Genomic DNA, 22,341 nt, shown 5'->3' on the forward strand with positions numbered 1-22,341 from the left:
CTCAGTTCACAAAGAATAAAACTGAAGAAAAAAAAGTTGGAAAAAAGAAGTAGTAGCAAAACTACTATAAAGAGAAAACCAAACAAGAAGAAAATCTTAAATCCTATGAAACAATAGGAAGAGGGTGCGAGAAGAATCTATCACAGAAGAATCCTTTTGACAAAAATAAAGGTTCACTGTTATAACTGCGACAAGTTTGGGCACTATATTGATGAATGCTGGTTAGGGAAGGGGGAAAAGGATTTAGAACAATGAAGAAGCGGCAAATGTGGCACATGAAACCTCTATTCCCGACTCTAAATCATTGATGCTGACAGTGACAACAATTGAAGAAGAAATGGATTGTATGACTTGGTACCTTGACAATGGGTTAAACCAGGACAAGGATTGTAGAAAGCACATCAGTAATACCAATGCACATTTGCAAAAACTCAGTCATCCACAGTTCAAACTTACTACATTATTCAAAACATCACAATGGTTAAAATATTCCTTCATATATTCACATCATAGCAATCAATAAGTAAATGCCAATACAAATTTCAAAACTCCACACAAAATCTAATTTGCAGGCAATACATATACCATTGGTACTATACTGTATATATTACATGTCTGCAATCATTTTGCATCAGATATAGCAAAAGAAATATTGCTCAAACCAAGTTGAACATCAGAATTAATTCTACTAATCTCACCAATTATTTCATCAAGTGCAACTTTATCTTTCAATATTGAAGTATGAGACACCCATCCAATCTTAATCACTTTCAAATACTGATTCTTCTCATCTTTCCATAACTTTTCAAGCGCCAACAAGCTCACCATATTCACAGTTCCATCACCATCACCATACAAAAACTCCGGCGGTTCATCAAAATCACCGTTCCTATAAAACAATTCCTCAGGAGTCTTCACACCCTCCCCTACAATACAAGTTATATCCACTTCTGGTGCTTCAATCTTCGCTATCAACGGCAAAATTCGCGTCTCATAAGGATAAACTCCCTCAGGATAACCAATATCTTTGAGAAAATCAACCATATCATGAGCCGAATAGTTTCTACTCGGAGTAGTAACCAATGGTTTCTCAACATCAAACATCTTAGGATTAGGCAAAAGCCATAGATTACTCTCAGAACTTCTCTGTTCATTTCTCACTAACAAAGGGTTTACTAATGGCACCCCCAAAGAATTCCCAGAAGCAAAAGTGAACATTTCATCAACAGTTCCACCCCATGGAGCAGAAAGAGCTATAAAATGTTTAACAAATTTCTTTCGCCAAGAAGACGGGTTTCGATTAAGAAGTTCTAACACAAACAAACCTCCCAAGCTATGTGAAACAAGTATCACGGGTTTTCCTCCATTGGAATTACTTGCTTCTTCAATCAAATTCTTCAAATCGTTCAAAAATTTCGAACCTACACGAGATGGATGGCCCGGTGCAGCTAAACCATATCGAAAATCATACGGAGCTCCAAACAAATTTTCACCATCTATATAACCAATATATTCTAATGATTCAACTAAAGGTGCCATATAATCTGTCACAACCCTACACATAAAAAACATTACAATAAACATTCTAGGACATGTCTTGTTCCATAAACAAAATCCTAAAACAAAGTGCATGAAACAAACATAGATAAGATTTAAAACATGATTATGAAAAAAACTTACTTAAGACTAGGATCAAGATACAGAAGAGAATAGGTAGAACCAAAGCGAGGGACACGTGTCTCTACTCCAGGGGTATTAAAGTAATCATCTAGCTGTTTATCATAGTAAAGGGTCATGCGAGAAGCAAAACATTTAGTGAAAGGACCAAGTAAGACAGATGTATCAAACCATAGTCTGAACCATCCATTTTTCTTCTTGAAAGGAGGGTACCATGGATCACAGATTAAGGAAGAAGGTTTGTATTGTGTGGTGAGTTTTGCTTCTAGTTGGTTTCCTCCGTTACCTGGTATTAGGATAAGTGGATTGAGGTTATTGGTTGTGGTAGTTGCAACGTTGGTGCAACAAAAGAATGACAGCATCATAAACACTCTCAGTGTTGTTGTAATGCAAATATTGAGATTACGTTCCTTCATCATAGTAGTTTGTTTTTAGTGAGGAATTGGTTTGGATAGTTTGGTGACACTAAAACTTGGCATTGTTCAGTTTGTTGTTTCTGAATCACATATAGTGCATAGATGTGATGATAGAATTGGTGGAGATTTTTTTATTTTAATTTAAAAAAGGTAAATTAAAAGGATATGAAGCTGCCACGTTGTCACTTATTTATATATGATAGGAAAATAGCATTAGTCAAACTCAACAATGGGATTCTTTGTTGTTGGGCCCAATTTCAATTTGTTGTTGTTGGGCTGAGCCCATTTTTTATATCTACACTTAGAGAATTTGTCATGGCACTATAAGAGTTTTATTTGACACCCCCAAATTTTTCTGATATCAAAAGCACCTCTCTCAAAAAATTTCGTGCAAAAGATTTGGTAGACTGATAAAAAATTGGCAAAATACTTTTTTTGGTCTCTTAACTATACATTTGGGTTCAATTTTGTAACACCCATATATAAATACATACATCAAAGCATATATGTATACATGAATCCAAGTATTTGGTACTGAAAATACTTATAAGTTCCTAGTCAACACATTATACATATTAATGCCCAAAATACAAAAATTCTACCAATGGCATAATACATACAAGATGTTCAAAACAAAATACTAAGAACTAGATCAACAATGATCACAAAAGAAATCCACAACGGAAGCTTCGCCAAATCCAAAAGAAACATAAGGAATAAGGAATCAAACTGCTTTCTCCTTACCCTTCGCGGAACCTGTAGTACCTGAAATCAATATATAATGGGGTGAGATAAAATAATCTCAGTGAGTTCCCTATCCTATGGATCCTCTCGGCTTTACAAGGTTCTAGTCTATCAATCTCAAGTCATAAAAGGAACTAGACCTTGAGTCACACACTAACATTATATGGAATCATACATAGAGTTCAACAACTCAACCACAATATTACTAATCGGAAAACCGTTACCAAGGTATCCCTCTATTACCGTCCCCTTCTACGTCTAGGAGGTGGCAAGAGTCATGGATCCTTTGGGAAATCTTGACATACAAAATGGATTCGGACTCATGAGCCTTCCCTCATGAATCGTCACTTCACATAGCCCGTACACCATCACAAGTCTCTACCCTGATAGGTTCCATTCGTACACAAAAGCGGGAATCAAACCTGCCAAGATTATTAGTGCCTCTCTGCACAGTGCCTCTCTGCACATAGAATGCCTGTTAGCATTCAAAATAAAATAAAGAAATAAAGAAGTTCTGATTAGTACATCATACAATGGTGATTGCTCACGCAAATCACTAGGCCTGTTAGCCTTTCTTCATAAAATTCTAAATACATGTATGTCCCATATAATGTCTCATCCTAGGTTTTCTTTGTTAAGTTACACATACCTAACAAATCCTAGTTTTCCCTCACTTATACTTTATTCACATAACAATGAAGTTATCCAAACCTCTTTGACATAAACATATATAACAAAGGTATACTAATCCACCTGCAATAGAACTCAACCAAACAATTATCATCATTGTCTATAAACAAATGGCAATTTCACAATTATAGAGTACATATTCATCATACCAAAAGCATACCGCTCATATGATTCCGAACAATAAACAACCCAAGTAATCAAGCAATTTACCGACTCTTGATTAAATAATTCTCCTTTTGTTCCCAAAACCTACACTACTAGAAAGTACACGCTTCTAGCCTCCTACTGCTTCAAACGGCGATTAAAACAGAGTTACGGTTCAAAAGTTATGGCCGAAACAGTTTTATGTTTTGAATTAAAAATTCTAGTTAAGGAAGCTTCAGTTCGCGCCGTGCAACAGCTTGGTCGCGCCGCGAACCCCAGGCAGTAGCCAACCTTCATAAATCTCAACAATGTTTGCGCCGTTAACTGATGTTTGCACCATCAACCTCAGGCAGTGGCAAGTCTCTCAAGAATTTCCATAGTGTTCGCGCCGCGAACCCTTGTACGCGCCGCGTACTGATGGCAGAACCAAAACCTCTTAAAACCTGCATAGTTCGCGCCCCGCAGCCTTGTTCGCGCCGCGAAGCGCGCGAGAACTGAGTTCTCAGCTCTGCTTCACACACAAAACCCATGGTTCAAACCAACTAAAACCACCCAAACCTATTCCAGATCATACTAAAGTATAGAAACAACCTATATATGATATATCTATGGATTATAAACTCTTATTCATGAACATAGGTGAATTTGGTCCAAAACCTAGGTTTTTCTATAGAAAACCCCCAAATGCAAAACTTATGATTTTCATCCATAAATCAAAAGCTATAAGTTTCTAACTAGAACCCACCTCGATTACGAGTCGTTGATGACAAAGATGAGTTGATTCGGCGGAGAAATGAAGAAGATCCAAGCTTTTCCTCTTCACAAGTTTCTCTTCCTCTTCTCTTCCTTCTCTCTACTTTATCTCTCTATCTTTCTCTTCTTGTTGCAATTGTGAGAAAAGAAAATGGAAAAAGATATAAGTAAAGTATCATTAAGTTAGTACCGTTAATTTAAGCGTCCAAAATGTCTATAATGCACCAATTAATAAAACTTCAGTGTCAGCTAATAGCATTAGAGCATTTTATTAAATATGGGGTATTACAAATTTGGTCCCTTAATTTTAAAAGTTGTCACATTGATTCTTTAACTTTTAAATAGAATATGATTCATTTTCGTCTGTTTTCCTCAAACTTTTGTTTATGTTAGTATACGTGACAGTTGAGTTGGCAAAGGTACTTCATCTTCCTTATCAACACTGTGCTTCTTCGTGTTCTCCATCTCAAAATTAAATTAGGGCAATTTCGTGTTCTGCTTCTTCTTCCTTATTGAGGTTACTGTGTTCCTACTTTTCCAGAAATCGAGGCACAGAATCCGGCCAATGCTCATCCTTATTGTAGCAGAAGAATTCTGAAAGTTGTGATTCCAATGTATACACAAGCTCGCGATGGAAACCTACTTGTCATTGTGGAGACATAGTTTGTCTTTGCAGGGCAACAACAATTAAGAAATTTGGAAAGAATTTTTGGAGTTGTCCAAATTTTAAGGTATGCAAATAAGTTCTATTTAATTTCTTTCCAAATATAAAACACGTTTTGATACATCTATGAAAAATTCAAGGATCCTTGCAAAGATGGTGTGGTTATTTCGATTGGTTCTATGAGGATGTGGGAGATGAGAAGGGGAAATTTATGATGAATATGTTGGAGCATAGCAAAGGTAATTGATGATGCAAAAAAGGAGTTTGAAAAAGTTAGGATGACAAATGAAGAATTAGGGAAAGTGTTTATAGAACTTCAAACTCAAGTGAACAAGATCTTAAAATGGAAAAAATGTGGAATATTATGTTTTTTTGGTAATGTATTGGTTCTTAGAATGTTTTAGGAGTATGTACTGATTGTATTGTTATGTATGGTTTGTATCAGTTGGTTTGTTATGTTAAATTGATTACTACTCAAGTTTGTTTATATACTAACCAATTGATTCCTACTGAACTGATTTATACTAGTTCTACAATTGCAGTGAATTGGCATACTTGTATGCATTTAGGCATACCAATATGATTTCTTGGCATACGAGTTTCAATGAAATTTTGGCATGAGCTAATTGTGGCATACTAGAACTAGACCTATGTTCACAACCCATTATTGAAATGATATTTACATTAAACAGATTTACATTTCACATAACTGAATTGGTATAACGCAGAACTGAATTGACAATAAACAGATTTGCATATGTTCAAAAACATTACAAAATTGTTAGGAGGCATTGACATGTTCCATACACATGTTCAATAAACATTACATTATTCCAAAATGATTTAAAATACAACCAAAGTGGTTCAAAATATAACTAAAGTGGTTTAAAATACAAACAAAGTGGTTCAAAATACAACTAAAACCATTAACCAGACAAGGCTAATTTAAACTAGATGTTCTTCTCTGGCGTGACTCTCTTTATTATAGTATTCCTCATGGTTGTTGGGCCAACTACATTCTTGGCTGCAATTAACTTAGTTGTCGGTCCTTGGGACTACAAATGGTTTTCTAACACCTAGCTTATATACTTTGCCCTTTGATTACTGAGATGGTTAAGTAGCTAGCCTATTTCCCTGAGTTTGTTGATTTGCCTTTCATTTTGATGATTGAGTTGGTTGAGTAGCTAGCATATTTCCTTGAATCTGTGAAACTTGAGCTGCCTGCTGTGAAGCTAGAGTTGTCTGCTGTGAAGCTTGAAGTTATTGCTTCCTTAATATCACTTTTTGAAGTAAAATACATTCCTACCTCCCATTTGTAATTGGACATGTTCTTTTGCAACTTGAAAATCGAGGACTTCTTACTTGTAGCTCCACTATTATCATCACTCTCATAACCACTTTGTAGATCTTCATTGTCATTATCACTCCTTTTAGATTCTTTTTTATCATCTTTCCACTTTTCTTTCCCTTTTTTCCTTTTCCGTTTCCATCACTTTCATAGCCAATTAGATAAGCAAGGTCATCTTCCTCCAACTCATCATACCCAATAAAGTCATCCTAAAAACCAACTTCAAGATCAATATCATAGAAGTAGCTATCATCTTCATTGTCATCAGAACTGAACTCATCATGCACCTCACTAACATTGTGTGATTCCACTCCAACATTCTGTGATTGCACTCCAACACTGACATCCTTCACTCCAACATTAACTTCTTTCACACCAGTATTACCATCATCTAAAACAACATTAACATCCTCAACTTCAACATTATTATCATTCAACTTATCTTTTCAATTAATTGCTTCTTCATAAAACTCTTCCTCCTAAACTACAATGTCATCATTGCCCCCTCATCAACATTATCAACATCACCATCACAATAATTAGGCTGAGACAAGGTGTGTTGAATATAGATATCAACACTTGAATGAACCTTGTAAAGATAAGCAATTTCTAAGGCACCTTTGTAATAAACTAAAACATTCATCCTAATTGCAGGGTCCTTGTAACTTATTGTCTCAAAATCCATATAACCTAACTCCTTCAATACACCTACCAACTCAAAAAAATTCACTTGTAAACATCTATTTTTAAATCATCTACTAGTCCTCCTTCATACACACTTAGTTTAGGATCAATGAATTTACTAGTGAGATGAATTATGAGTTTTAAATATTTGTTCATTTTACTTATTGAAATAGATTTCGTCATTACATTTTGCCCTAATACATTTACAAAACAAAGACACAAAACCCTACAACATGAAAAACACTAAATCTACACAAAGCCTTAAATGTTGCCCTAATAAAGTTAAAGAACAACAACACAAAGCTCCAATACGTGAAATGTCCTAAATCTACACAAAGCCCTAAATTTTGCTCCAATATAGTTACGAATACATGCAAACATTACTAACCTATGGTAGAAATTTCATCTTTAACCCTTCACTTCCTTGATATCGCTAGCCTCTACGCCTTCAATCGATTATTCAATCGTTGAGTTCGCCTTCGACATCACCTTCGCTGCGTTTTAGGTTTTTTTTTGTTAGAAATTATGTTTTATGAATGTTACACTTCATTTTGGTTGCTATATTCAATGTTATATCCACTTCAACACATTACATGCCACCTGTAAGCTATTTTCTGACTTTGACTAACGGCCACAAACGGAAGGACAAACGTGACACTATTTAAAAAGTTAAAGGATCAATGCGACAACTTTTAAAATTAGGGGATCAAACTGAACCCAAAAGGGTATAGTTGAGGGACCAAAAAGGGTTTTTTTTCCTAAAAAAATTTGATATGCAATCAAAATATCTAATAGGCCAATTAAAAAATCCAATATGCATTTTCATCGATTTTTTTCAAAAAAAATTCGATGTGTTCCAAAATCTGCCGATCTTTTAAAAAGAACCAGAGATTACCGAGATTCTTTTGTAACCCTATAAATTTTAGTAGTGTTAATTTACTGGTATTTTCTAAATAACATTTGAGATTAGTAGTTTTTATAATTAAAAAAAATGCCAGTGATTATCAAATTTTTCCCATAACCTTGAAAAATCAATAGTATTAATTTTCAACAATTGAAATGTTATCAACACTTTTGTATGGTTGGGATTGCACAAACAGTTCTGTGTGGTCTATAATAATTTCAAACTTGTATAAATATGCATCATATCTTGTTAAAAAGCATTTGATAATGTCTTAATATTGGTATCTCGTGTTTGTGTACTTCAACGACGTGAGACCTCAAGTTGATTTTAGGGTCACATAGATACCCATCTTGATGTTCTAAAATTCAAACTAGATAGTTTTGTGCACCACACCAACAACAGAAAGGTGGTTAAGATCGAGTACCATTCACCATCAATCGATAATGAAGGGAATATTGGATTTAGTAAGTTTGATCTAAAGACGGATGGCGATTTAAAAGCCATGGGGAACACATATCACCTATATGAAACAAAGAATCTAATCGAGGTGGATGCGACAATTTCCATATTCGTCAATGATATTATCAAGGTGTTGAAACATCTTGAATCATCTAATATTGTTTAAGTTTTGTTCATGTTACTTTGTTGTTAAGTTATGTTAAGCAATGTTTGTGCTAAGTAATGTAATGCTAATTTTCATTTAAGAATGTTTAGATAAAATGTCAATAATATACAAATAATGTGTACAACATCAATAAATAAACAAACTAATAAAATCTACTCAAGTCCACGATGGGAAATGTGTTCTATTTAAGACAACCCGACATACATCTCACCATCTGAGGTTATCGGAAAGAAGTGTTATCTTGTGTAGTCGCTTCTCGTCAGACATACCAGGTGGATGCAATGGAGACGGTGGAACGTCATCTAAAATTCCTCCATCACGGAAAAGTCTGGCCCCCTATCGGAAGACCTCTTGGATATGAATGTCTGACCCTCTATCTAGTAGCCCGTGGAGATCCATTAGTGATAGAACCACGAACACGCCTATTGCAAACGGACGAAAATGCTCATATATCCAACACTGCGCAAGAAGAAAAAATTAATATTTTGTCTATTATGCTCTTAGTGTTATGTTACAATACAGAGAAATTATTATTTTGTCTATTAAATTAAATCTTTACTGTTTTATAAGTCTTAATTTACTTTTAATTTTTAAAATTAAATTACTGTTGAGTGTTGGGATTACTGCCCGCCTAATAATATTATTTTTTTTGTTAATCACCACTGGTATAGTTCGGTTCGAGGGATCAGCTCTGACATCAAATGGGTCAAACTCCTTCTCAATCGCAGTTGCCTGCCTAATACTAATATTTTGTATAGCAAATTGAAACTTTTTTTTTCCTTATCCCTTTTTTTACTTGAGTTGAGTATAAATGACAAAAAAAAAAAAGTATCAGACAGGTAGAGGCGTAGAGCATAACATGCCAAATTGCCAAGGACTTGGTATTTAGTAGAAAAGTTCAATTTCCTGTGTTGACTAAGATACCCCTTGAGAAATTCACACATACTACAAAATCAAGGAACGTGATAAACCAACTTCAGAAATGGTCTATTTGACAATTTGATAATATACCTATCAACAAAATATAACAAATAAAAAAAAACATGAATTCTTATAAATACAATGACGATTCATAACAGAACATTAACTTTGTTAATAGTAATAAAAGAAGAATATTCAGGTTAATTTTACGTATCCCTGTACAAAAAAGTCAAAACAAAATACTAAGTTGAATTCAAGTAACATTAACGTTCCATCTAATCCAACACCTACCTTAATATAATATAACATAAAGTCCAATCATTATTATTATTAATAGTAAAATGCTAACACGTTTGATCTTATCAGGTGTCCTCTGAATATAATTCACATCTTCATACCCACCTTCCCTCCTAACACTTCCAAATTAGTAATACAATTTATTCATTCATTCATTAAATTAATAAATAAATCCTCTCTTTATTTCACCAACTCCTCCTCTATCCATTTTATTCATTATTTCACAAAAAAAAAAATTTAGTTGAAGAATTGAAGCCACGAGGAAAAGTGGGAAAGAACAAAAACAAAACAGGATAGTGAGAATAATAACAACACCGATAAGAGTACTAGGAAGAGCCAAAGACATGTACGTAAGAAGCATAACAAAGTGCGGTAACAACCTCAATTACACCAACCCAATAGATTCTACTGGAAGGTTCGAGAATTTACCAAGAAGTTACAGCGCGGTAACTACCAGATCTGGTGGTGCGGGTGATAGCGAGGATTTTGTTGAGTTAATGAGAGCAGCTTCGGCTAGGACTTTGGTTAACCGAATTGATATGGATTTGGTTCTCAAGCAAGAAGCTGCCACGTCAGTATCACGACCCGTTTCGACAAACGGGTTGCCAAAATCGGTTAGTGTTGGGATGGGTCGGATCGATGAAGAAAAGGCTAGTGATTTGGGTGAAAGTTTTGGTGATGTTCCTGTTGTTGTGGGGAATTCTTATCCAAGAAGTAGAAGCTATGCTGTTGGAAAGAGAAGTGGTGTTTTGTGAATTTGATCATTGGAATTTTATGTTATGGTAATTTTGATTTCTATTTTTTATTGGATTTTTTTTTTCTTCTTGGATGGTGGTTATTGGTTCATAGCTCAATGATATATTATATACCACTCAATCAATGCAATTCCATTCTTTCCTGCTGCTCAGATTTTTTTTCACATTAGGTAAATAACAACTTTTAATTCCTAATTATAAGCATGGGTCTTTAAAAAAAGAGCTATGCTATATGTCACGAAAAAGTTGCTCACAAAATTTCACGAATACGCTTTTATATTATATTTTTATGAATTTACTTATTTCTTTAATAATTTTTTGGTTACATATGTTTTTATATATAACTACAATGAGATAGAATGGAAATAATAAGAACGGACTGTGTTTTATCAAAATGAAACATTGATGTTAGTCTATGAAATACTAAAAGCTAGATCACTTTAACTCCTCTCTAATAAGCATTAAAACATTGATGCATTTGAAATCACACTTGTTCTTCAAATGTTTGTATGCATCTTTTTGAAAACAAAGGTTAATTAATTTAATAATAGAAGTGGTGGATGCATATAATACATTCGCGAGAAATTCGTGAAATACTGTTTCGGGACATTAAGCATTTCTCTTAAAAAAATGTCTTTAACTATAAGTCCATTTCAATTTACTAGATGTATTTATTTTCCTTTCTGAGCAATAATTATAATCAATATTATTAATTTGTTATGAAATACTGTACAGGACATACATAGGTATAGGCAATAAAACTCATATCCGCGGGTATCCATTCAAACCTGTTTCGAAAATAACGGCGAAAATCCGCTTTGACTAGGTTTAGGCTCGAGTTCAGATTTTTTTCCGATTATAAAATATGGAAACGGGTTGGATAATGGGGATGCTAGTACTCACCCCGAACTCGTTCCGTTTATTTCATTATGTACATTATTATTTATATTTTTAATTTATATTATTAAATATGTGGTTGAGTTTTGATAATTTAATTTGTATTTATTATTTAAACTATTTGAAATGTATGTATGAAATTTTTTGAGATTGTTTTATTTTATTATTTATAATGTAATTTGATTTTAAAAAAAAGTAAATATTTTTATTAAAGAAATTGATTTTACTAATAGATGGTGGCGGAGCGGAAATACTCGAATCCAATCCAAACCCGTTTGGGACGGGTTGAAGTTTTAATTCTTCATCTCGTTTGAGTTTGGGGCGGAGAACAGAGATTGATTGAGAATTCAAGTTTGAGTTTAGGGAGATAAAATCGTCTTCAACCTATCTCGTTATCATGCGTAGACATACATCAATAGGGAGAAAGAAAAATAAAATAATATTCACAAAAGGGTCTCAATTAGTGTACGTATGTAGGTATAAAACTATTGCATATGAAAGAAAATAAAGATGTCAATCGGAATAAATATTCCGTTAAAGAATCAGAAATGTATGGTGAAGTAATAAAATAGAGTTTTGGTGAGCATAAGAAGCTTTCGATATAATAAGTGACTTTAGCCCTTCAATGCATAAGATAATGAATGAGTAACAAATAATGAATAAGTAATAAATTGAGTAAGTTAGGGTTAAAATATACCTTAAATCTCATATGTGATACCTTATATATTAGTGACGTTAGAAATGCCACATGTTTCCCGACTTGGAACACGGAAACCGTTAGATAATATTCAGTTATGACGTTTAACCTGACGTGGATCAAGTACGAACTCAAGATCGTTGGTGCACCATACTTTCAATACTTTATAACCTTTTTGTTATGACTGACATATCTGTTATTGGGCCTCTAGCCGGCCCAATTGAGATCATTACCACATTATAATATTTTGAGCGAGAATGAATAAATTTGTCTTACTTATTTTCACTTAATAGCACACATCAAATAACAAATAATATTTTAATTTGAATTATATTTACACAAAATTTTGTTATCTTCACAACATCAAAAGAATATTTTTTTCCCAACAATCTTTTTCCTTGTAATTAGGATTTTTATATTTTAAATTTGAGAAATTAGGTGTCCCTCTCAGTTTTTGCAATAATAAAAAGTTTGTACTCCCCCTCAAATATTAAATCATTTAGATTATCATTAATTGTTTTTTCATTATTTTATCTTCTATTATTTTATTATTCTCCCGTCTTCTAATTATCTTAATTTCTTGTCTCGTGTCATTAACAATAATATTTTTTTTAACATAATTTTTTTCATACAGATATTTACTTTATTCTTTACTGAAATAATCAAAACATCTTTTCTATATATAAATTCTGATAATGAATCTTTCTTACAATTTTATTCAACTAAATCACATTATATAGATATTTTAAGAGTATAATGTGATTTGATTAGATAGAGTTAAAGTCTTAGATCATCGGTGCTTATCACTCACAAAATTGGAAATATCTCAGCATTTACAAAATGTAATAGCTCTGAATCTTATACTATAAAAGGGGTCATGATAACGAGTGCCCGGGTACTGATTAAACATTTCAAATAAAAAAAATATTTTAGATTCAATGCAATCAAATACACACAATATTCTTTAAAAAAAAGTTAATTATTTATATTTTCAATGCATTGAATACATATATTTTGGATAAAAATATATTTTTTTACTTTATTAAATAACTTTTTAATCTCTTAATCAGTGTCTCGAGGAGACTCGTTTGCATTACCCTTATAAATATTACTTTAGATTTTAACACTATTAAAAATATATTTGTCTATGTGGCTTATTAAACATTTAATAACTTGTATGTCAAATTGTTGTACATTTTGCAATTAAATAAGTCAATAAACTTTTATTAATAATTGGTGCAACACATCATTTTTAGTAACAAAACAAAAAAAAATCTATAATTAGTAGTAATATAAAATGGTTTTAATTAAATATCATTACTTTTAGTGTAAACAAGATTTTAATTTTAACTTATTTTAAAATAAAATAATATTTAAACATAAAATGGATGAATATCATTATTTTATTAGATGAGCACCCAACTAAGTTCAAAAATACTTAAGTGCTCACCAATGAAAAATACAAGATTCAACTGCGCAGGTGCCTCCAATTTAATAAGCGTTTGTTCGTCCATGACACCACGTCAATATTGTAATGTTAAAAATACTCGAAAAATTATTGACATAAAAAGATAAATTTAGTTGAAATGTACTAATAATATAAAAATATTTTACACAGTTAATTAATCGTAACCAATCAATTTTAATATATATTTAACTTTTTTTTATCACAATTAAAATATCACCTATGAATGGTTGTGAAACATAGATGGTGTAAAACTTTTTACTCCCACGAATACATACCAATTGATCTCTAAAAAGATATGCATCATGTAATGTAACTAAAGTATATGTGATGAAGGGCCAAATGATCAAAACAGCTGTTTTTATTCTCTTATTCTCTTGTAGTTTCCTTTTTTTGTTACCATCATAGCGTTGGCATAAAGCTCTAGGTTACTTGTTTGAAGATTCACAAACGACAATACATTATTATAATTTATAAAAGAAAATTGAGAGCTTCTATTGAACTTATGCTATCAAAATTGGTCAAATACAAACCTTAAAGAAAATGAATAATTAGAGATAATAAAGGCCTATACTACAGTTGCTGTTTTACATCAGAGACATTTTCAGGAAAACATAAATAATACAAAAAGGTAAATATTATACAGAATCTTTCATGGTAGTACCTTTTAATTCCTGGACATGCACGTGGAGGTTGACGATTAAGATTCAGTGAAGGATACCACTTTAAATATCTACTTTGCTCAAATAGTACACAACATCTTACTTATCACGTACTTCTCTTTTTGGAAGTAAACCATAATCAGATCTCCTAAACCATAACCTGAACCTCATACCTAAAACCATAGGAATTGTTATCACATAACTGATAAGGAAAATATATTTTTTTTATATAGATGTTTTATTACATCACAATGCTATATAGATCCCATGACAAAACACCAAAACAAAAAAAAAAAATGTTCTCACTGATGGTTTTTATTACATCATAATGAAAATGAGACAACCAATCCTGCAATTTTTCACTTTGAAAATTGGCTTCTATTTCTAGATCATTTAATAATTAAAAAACACTTTGTTTCTATTTTGTTTCCCATTTATCAAGATTTAAATTTAAAAAATGTTTAAACAACATTTTGGTTTTTTCACCATTTTCACAACTATTAATTAAAACAGAAAATGGGAATATGTAACTATTCAACATAATCATATAAAGATTACCATTGGGATTTCTGGAAAAGAACTTCAAGATCTCATCAATAATTATAACCTGATAAGAAAACAAAGGATAGAACAACACATTGGTGAGTTGCAGGACTAAACATCTGGTAGTGAACAAATTCTCAAGAGAAATCCCAACAATCAAGATTAACAAGCAGCTTTTTACGGATATTACATGTGATGCAGTCGTAAAATTAACCAAATTACTCTTAGGTGATCACCAAACCAAAGTGGCAACCATTTGCAAGTTGAAAGGGTAAAAATACAGAAGCTAAAAATTAAAAACCACTTTTCCCCAACACAGAGACTTCCAGTTTTAAGAAATTCGATCAACTTGTATAAACAAAAAAAATAATTAAGAAAGCAAAAGCATATATCAAGCCCTAATCTAGTCATAAATATTTGAATTAAGATTTTCTGCCAACTTTTTGGTTACTGATAAATATTTGAATTAAGATTTCCTGACAAGTTAGTATTGAAAATGCTCAATACATTAGTTATTTAAGTTGCTATGGGATTCTGACTCTACACAACTTCCAGCAGAATAAATGTAAATAAATACTTCTAATATCCCCACACTTTCCATATATGGAGAAAGGTAACTTTCAGCAATCTAGCAACTTTTGGTCATTATGAGATATTTTAAAGTTCTAAGCTAAAAGCATAGTGTTCCAAAACTCAAAGACATATTACACTCATCATAGTGCTCATTCAAGGAATTATCTACCTAAGTTTCGTCACAGTAATAAGACACAAGGGCCAAACAAAATCACTGAGAAAGATAAACAAAACTGCATACCGGTAGAGAAAGATAGAGGACAGCCATCCAGTCAGCCCAAGACAATGGTGTTACCTATCAAGAAAAATGGTAGCAAAATGATTCTGATTCTCCATGAACCGGATAAATAGAGTAGTCACTTGAAGAAAATAAAATAGTAATCGTTGTTTCAGAAAATTACTTACAGAGAAAAGAACTGATAACGGGTGAACGTACAGAATTAGTGTGTGAAGAAGCATAGTTAGGACTATAGAACCAACAAGCCACATGTTACTCCAGGGAGGGATGACCCTAAAGCAGATAATTGAATACTGTCATTGTCATATCATTGTTAAAAATTTGTTACAGCAAAACTTGCTTTTTCAATTCCCAAATATAATTCAACAATAGGTTAATCAAACTTTCTTACATTGTAGACTCAGACCTTGGTATTTACTAGATTAAGTTACAAGTTACAACCCATTCAGGTGCAGCGCATTATAGAAGATTCTAGCAGGAAAGATTCTGTTCACAGATCTAACAGCTACAACTGTGTTAATCAGTTCGCAATTGTTTTTCACCTCAATAGCATCGCGTATTCAGTTCAGTTTATTAAGATTTCATTTTCTTGTCCTGTGGTGAATCTTTACAACTTCCCCCCTGCTAGTTTAGTGACTGGTGTGAATCAATCATCTATAAAATTGTCTTAGGGGTGAAAAACTTGAATGATTTCATGTTTAGTATGCACCTCCAGGCAAGAGACTTTGGACTTTAAGTGTGGAAATTGCACATACTACCCTATTTATCTTTTGCTGAAAACAAATTTCATATAAAAAGGAGTAACAATGATCAAATCTAGGATCACTTGGTCATAGAAACTTTGATACCATGTTATCAACCAACTTTTCCAAAAGTTTAAGTTGATGGACAAAAAGCACATGAATGACTTGGATAGTTAACACTTAACAGTAATATCCAATATCCTCCCATTAATATGCAGGAACCAGGAAGGAAAAAAAAATCTGAATGAAGTCAGATTAAATTGGATAGAATAACTTACAGGAGGGATTGATTTTCACTAAGATTGTTCAGAGCATTGAACATTTCAACAACGACAAGCACAGTCATAGATACAGTGGATGGGTGTCGATCTTCAAATATACTGCATGGATAAGTTGTCTCCCTGGTCGGGCAAGTGTCAAAATTCATCTGGAAAAGAAAAAATGTCAAACTAAGGATACCTGAAATAGATTTAGGGGATATTTGGAAGATCTTATATCATGAAATAAACACTTGTGTAAATATTTGGAAAAGTTATAAGATAGCTTATGTTGGAAACTCCGCCTTCATTGTGATCCGCCTCTAGTCGCCTAACAACGGCATTTGGGTTGCCTTTCTTAGAACGTGGATTGAGCCTAACTCATCCCAATATAACCGACTTGTAAGATGAGGATTGTCCTCACTTATAAACACTACACATGCCATATCTCTAAGCAATGTGAGACTAAAACCACTCTTTCACACCAAACACAATGAAGATGTTAGAGGCTGCAATGAAGGCAAGTCAAATGCCACTATTTAGGTGGGCTAGGGGTGGACTGCAATGAAGGTGGGATTTTAAACACACCCCCACACACTCGGGCCTCAATTTTCTTGAAGTGAGGATGATGCAAGAAGCCCAACAATAGATCTAGGATAGGCTCTGACATCTAGAATTGTGGTTGGACCTAACTCAACTTTACGAAACCGACTTGTAAGGTGAGATTTGCTCCCATTTATAAACATATATTCATGACATATATTGTCCGATGTGAGACTCTTAACACAGCCCCTTCACGCCCAACGCTATTGGACTTGGTGCCCGGATATAAATGGTGGATTGCCTTATAGCAGAAACCTGATAGCAAGTGATCCAACGAATCTTGAACCTAACTCTGATACCATCTTAGAATGTGGATTGGGCCTAACTCATCCCTACAAAACCAACTTCTAAGGTGAGGATTGCCCTAATTTATAAACACTTATTAGTGTACGAGTTATAGAAGGCTATCTTAAAACTAGTTTAGTTAGTTTAGTCTCAAGATTGACATCTCTCAGTCTCAGCTTAGTGTAATCTTTACCTGCTGTAACAGGTCATGCAGTTACTATATAAAGTAACTCATGCTGTCAATTGTAACTAATCTTTCAATAATCAAAAGTTAGTTACATTCTGAAATGAAACACTGACTAACCTCTCCAACCACTCTAACAACACTGCACAAGCCATATCTCTTAGTAATGTGGAACTAAATCCACTCCTTCACACCCAAAACAATGAAGGTATTGAAGGCTGCAATGAAGACAAGCCAGCTGCCGCAATTTAGACGGGCTAGGGGCGGACTGCTATGGAGGTGGGATTTCCAACCGTCTTTATTGCAGCTTCCAACATCTTCATTGTGTTGGGTGTGAGGTGGTGGATTTAATCTCACACTGCCTATAGATATAGCATGTGTAGTGCTTATAAAGTTTGAGCAGCCCTCACCTAAAAAGCTGGTTTTGTAAGATTGAATTAAACTCAACCCAAATTCTAAGAGCTTATAATATGCCATTAAGTTTTCATTTGTTTTCATAAGCTCTTTAGAATAGCTTAAAGAAACAACTTGTTCAGAGCTTGTGAATTTTTTTTCCCTCAACCCCCTCTTTAATTGTAAGAGTGGCTTATATATAAGCACTTAATTAAGTTTACTCAAATGCCCTCTTATTACTTGTAGACAAAAAGGAACATGTATTACTAGAATGTGGAAAGCACTTTATACAAAGCTTGCGCAAAGTTTCCCCTCAACCCCACTTTTATTGTACTCCCCTCTCATATCTCCATAAATTTCCTGTTAAGAGTCCCACATCGGACAATATATGGCCTGAACATGTCCTTATAAGTGGGGGCAATCCTCACCTTACAAGCCGGTTTTGTAGGGTTGAGTTAGGCCTAACCACACTTCTTAACATGGTATCAGAGCCTCGTTTAAGATCCGGTGGGCCACCTTCTATGGTTTCCGCTATCGGGCCACCCGCCATTATTTCCACGCTCCAGTTGTCTAGTCCTGGGCGTGAGGGGGTGTGTTAAGAGTCCCACATCGGACAATATATGGCCTGAACATGTCCTTATAAGTGGGGGCAATCCTCACCTTACAAGCCGGTTTTGTAGGGTTGAGTTAGGCCCAAACCACACTTCTTAACATTTCCTTTTCTATCAGAAAACATAACACGAGGAAAGAAGAGCCCAATTTAAATTCAATAAACGACAGCAATTTCTGCTCATATCTTTTTGCGCTATTTCTGATTATGTTTTTATTCCTGAATGTAGCTATCAAAGTTTGGAATTTCTTTTATTTCATGATACAAAGTTATTTCACAAGCACATCCCACAAATGAGTATGCTAGTATCTCACCAATTCAGAGTATGGTAGTTTAGGGCCACTGTCAGCGTAAACAAACCACCAAATAAAACCGGCAACGGTGGCAAGGCCAACATAAGCTGCATCAAACATAGAAGATTTAACATTATTCAACTAATGAAGCAACATTAAAAAAAATAAGAACATGTACCCAAGTTCTGACAATCTTATGAATAATACATGGCTAGTTATTTCCACTCTGTCTAAAACTCATTATATAAAATTGTTGGAAAATATTTTATTTTCCTATTTTATTGTTTTCAATTCTTCTTCTTTATTTTCCTTTATTCTCCATTAAGAGAATTAATTGTAATTTATGGTATTTCCACTATATAATAAATCAGTCTGAGGCTGAGGAATAAAACACAACAGCATTTTACCATTCTTTTCAATAAAAATTATAGATTCATGTTTATCACACATAATCACTTTGTATTCAGTATACAAATATCAAGTTCATGATATAGTTTAGACACATGGTTTCAAGCATATGCTATAATTATTTCACAAAGTCGAGAAAAACAAATGAGATTGTGATATTGTGGTTACCTCCAATTACCAAATACCGAAAGAAGAGCCAGCCTGTAACAACTGCTTCATTCACCTGAAGATGCAAAATGGAATAAACGTGACAAAATGAGAGTGCGATTGGAATTTTTTTAATGATGGATCTTGTAATCTTATGAGATCAGCAATTTTCGGTTAATAAAATATCATTTTGATATCAAACAAATAACTTTTTAACCATTACATATCTCAGCATTTTGATACTTAAAAGCAGTTCTTTTATTCAATTTAAATGAAATCATCTCCCTTTAAATTATGAAAAATATCCAAACATAAATTGATATTTTAAAATTAATTGTAAAACTAATAACAAATATAATATTTGTTTACCAGTCTTATTTTCACAGCTAATTCAAAGACAATAATACTTTGCAACATAATCTGGAAAGAGATAAAGAATACCGGATACAGTGTTTCCCTACTAGAAATGTCTAATTATATTCACAAGAAAAATGCAGCTAAGCTAGAACTTTGTTCATTAGATAGACAGAATGAGTTGGCATGCTTATTATCTTTTACTCTTGCATGGATTTGTGGTCCGTCATATGTTCCTCCTTCCAACCCAACAACCATCCTTAATCAGCATCTAGCAAAATTCTAGAAGAATTTGGTTTGACTTTTTCATGACATATAGTAAATGATCTTGATTCTTTTTGAACGATCAAATCAAATACAACTACGACAATTAACTGTTAGTAGAGTACCTTTCGAGGCTTAACCTTCATCACATCAGAGTCTTGCTTATTGAAGCCAATAGCAGTGGCAGGCAATCCATCAGTGACCAAATTGACCCAAAGCAACTGGACCTGGTAGGATTGGGGAGATTAAAATGAAAAATATTGAAGATATATTATTCACTGAATCAAAAATGAAAGTCTCATTTTGTGCAACACTATCGACCACCAAGATGCATTCTACCATTTTCCAATGATAATACATTAATTAAGAAGAACAAGCTATAAGTGCCAGGGCCCAGAATCATTGATAAATAATTAAAAAAAAAACTGAAAGTGTATACAGGGTTGAAGTATTTATTATAAAAAATTTACATTAGAAGATAATTAACAAAAAAATATAATATAATGGCTTTTAGTTTCTTTTAGTATGATATCAATTGCTAAATAATACTCTAAACTCACAGGGGCCAGGGTATCAGGTATTCCAAGCACTGCAGCCACAAATATACATACTACTTCCCCAATGTTGGAAGAAATCATGTATCTAATAAACTGCTTTGTATTATTGTATATAGCCCTTCCCTCTGCCACAGCCTACATAGACACGGAGATTCTGAAGTTGTATGAGGAAATTTCTTTTCCATCAAGAGCAAAAAAGAAATAAAGTAATAAGCAAAGAGAAGGAAAGAAAACTTGACAAGAACAATGGATATGCTAGCATACCGCAACAATTGAAGCAAAATTGTCATCAGCCAGGACCATGTCTGAAGCACTCTGTTAAAAAAAGGAGAAAAATATCAAACTGATCAGGATTATTAACTAGACAAGGAATAAAAGGAGGAAAGTAGGGACAGTTGATGACACCTTAGCAACAGCAGTTCCTGATCCCATAGCAATTCCTATATCTGCCTTCTTCAGGGCAGGTGCATCATTGACTCCATCACCAGTCATTGCAACCTAAAAGATTAACATTATGAATTTTCTTAAATTTGAAAGAAACTCTTTTAGTAATTGTAGAAATAATAATGCCCACTTGTCCACAATTATAATAATACAGCAAACAAAAAATTCTAGGGCCTGGAGTAGTTTAGAGAACTATAGCGTGCCCTAGCACAGCTGCATTGCTTCATGGCCCCAGCCAAAAATGATGTTCTATCACATCGATCATTTCTGTTGTGCACATCAAGGGCCCTAACTACAGCCACTGTATTGCTACTCATTGGGTCTGTTGTGCCAGGTACAGGACCCAAAAGCTTTATTTTTTCTGACCATTTCTTAATGGATATCATAGTTACGTTCCCTTAATGCATAAGAAGCACTTCAGGGTTCGAATTTCAAAACACGATTTCTTTAAAGAGAACCCACTGCAACCACCTCTGTTTTCAATTCAGGCACATAACCCTTCAAAACTAAGGCGAACCACTTTTCTTGCATTGAACCCCATTTCCTACTGGAGAATAATGGGTTCACCAGCCAGGCAATAGGCAGACGTGTTTGTAAATCTGTTTTGCACTCCTAACCTTTGCCCCACCACTATCAGCACTTTACAAGACTCTTTTCAAGTATTACGTTTTGTTAATATTTAATACTAAAATATTAATAGAAGAATAATATGTAAATATATTCTAGCGTATTCTAGAATATTTTCTTAGCATAGTATATTCCGTAGATTATCCCTTAACATAATTTTTTGTAATTAATACTCTCCATTGTATTATTGTCTATACAATAGAATTTCTGTGGTGTAGTCTAAACATAGTTTCCCAAATGTCTCTCGTTTTCTCTCATTCAACACATTTCTTTGTCCAGCAGCCCGGTGATTTCCGGTGATTTTCCAGCTTCAAACACTCATTCGGTACTGTACTTTTGTACTCCTGGACTATTATTAACTTGTTAGCTTCGTAGTTCGTTGTAATGGTAATAGTCTTCAAGCCGGGATTTTAAATTTTGAATTGCAAAAATGTCTTTAACTTTAAGCATTAAAGTATTTACAATGTTATGCATT

At 33.4% G+C, this 22,341-nt stretch overlaps 3 protein-coding genes across 5 annotated transcripts in view; 1 reads left to right on the top strand and 2 right to left on the bottom strand.

Moving 5' to 3' along the window:
- Window positions 1-478: 478 nt before the first annotated feature.
- Window positions 479-2,187, bottom strand: LOC131660810 (lecithin-cholesterol acyltransferase-like 1). Its single transcript, XM_058930144.1, has 2 exons — window positions 1,681-2,187; window positions 479-1,555 (listed from the first exon to the last, which is right to left on the bottom strand). Exons 1-2 carry the CDS (start codon window positions 2,094-2,096, stop codon window positions 622-624), a joined length of 1,350 nt encoding a protein of 449 aa, XP_058786127.1. The 5' UTR covers window positions 2,097-2,187; the 3' UTR covers window positions 479-621.
- A 7,727-nt stretch (window positions 2,188-9,914) lies between these two features.
- LOC131660811 (uncharacterized) lies at window positions 9,915-10,752 on the top strand. The gene has a single exon (XM_058930145.1). The coding sequence runs from the start codon at window positions 10,212-10,214 to the stop codon at window positions 10,620-10,622; it is 411 nt and encodes a 136-aa protein (XP_058786128.1). The 5' UTR covers window positions 9,915-10,211; the 3' UTR covers window positions 10,623-10,752.
- A 3,399-nt stretch (window positions 10,753-14,151) lies between these two features.
- The window catches only part of LOC131660812 (calcium-transporting ATPase 3, endoplasmic reticulum-type), a 34,210-nt gene continuing 26,020 nt past the window's right edge, over window positions 14,152-22,341 (bottom strand). Inside the window, exons 25-35 of one of the 3 annotated variants that reach the window (XM_058930146.1) lie at window positions 21,201-21,293; window positions 21,060-21,110; window positions 20,799-20,930; window positions 20,364-20,465; window positions 19,642-19,696; window positions 19,087-19,172; window positions 16,719-16,867; window positions 15,865-15,970; window positions 15,701-15,754; window positions 14,902-14,950; window positions 14,152-14,516 (exon numbers count right to left, since the gene is read on the bottom strand). In XM_058930146.1, the coding sequence (XP_058786129.1) occupies window positions 14,443-14,516; window positions 14,902-14,950; window positions 15,701-15,754; window positions 15,865-15,970; window positions 16,719-16,867; window positions 19,087-19,172; window positions 19,642-19,696; window positions 20,364-20,465; window positions 20,799-20,930; window positions 21,060-21,110; window positions 21,201-21,293 (951 nt within the window). In that variant the 3' untranslated portion in view covers window positions 14,152-14,442. The other 2 variants (XR_009301028.1, XM_058930147.1) reach the window with 2 other exon arrangements.

This window comes from Vicia villosa, linkage group LG3 (genome assembly GCF_029867415.1).
Source record: "Vicia villosa cultivar HV-30 ecotype Madison, WI linkage group LG3, Vvil1.0, whole genome shotgun sequence".
NCBI lineage: Eukaryota > Viridiplantae > Streptophyta > Magnoliopsida > Fabales > Fabaceae > Vicia > Vicia villosa.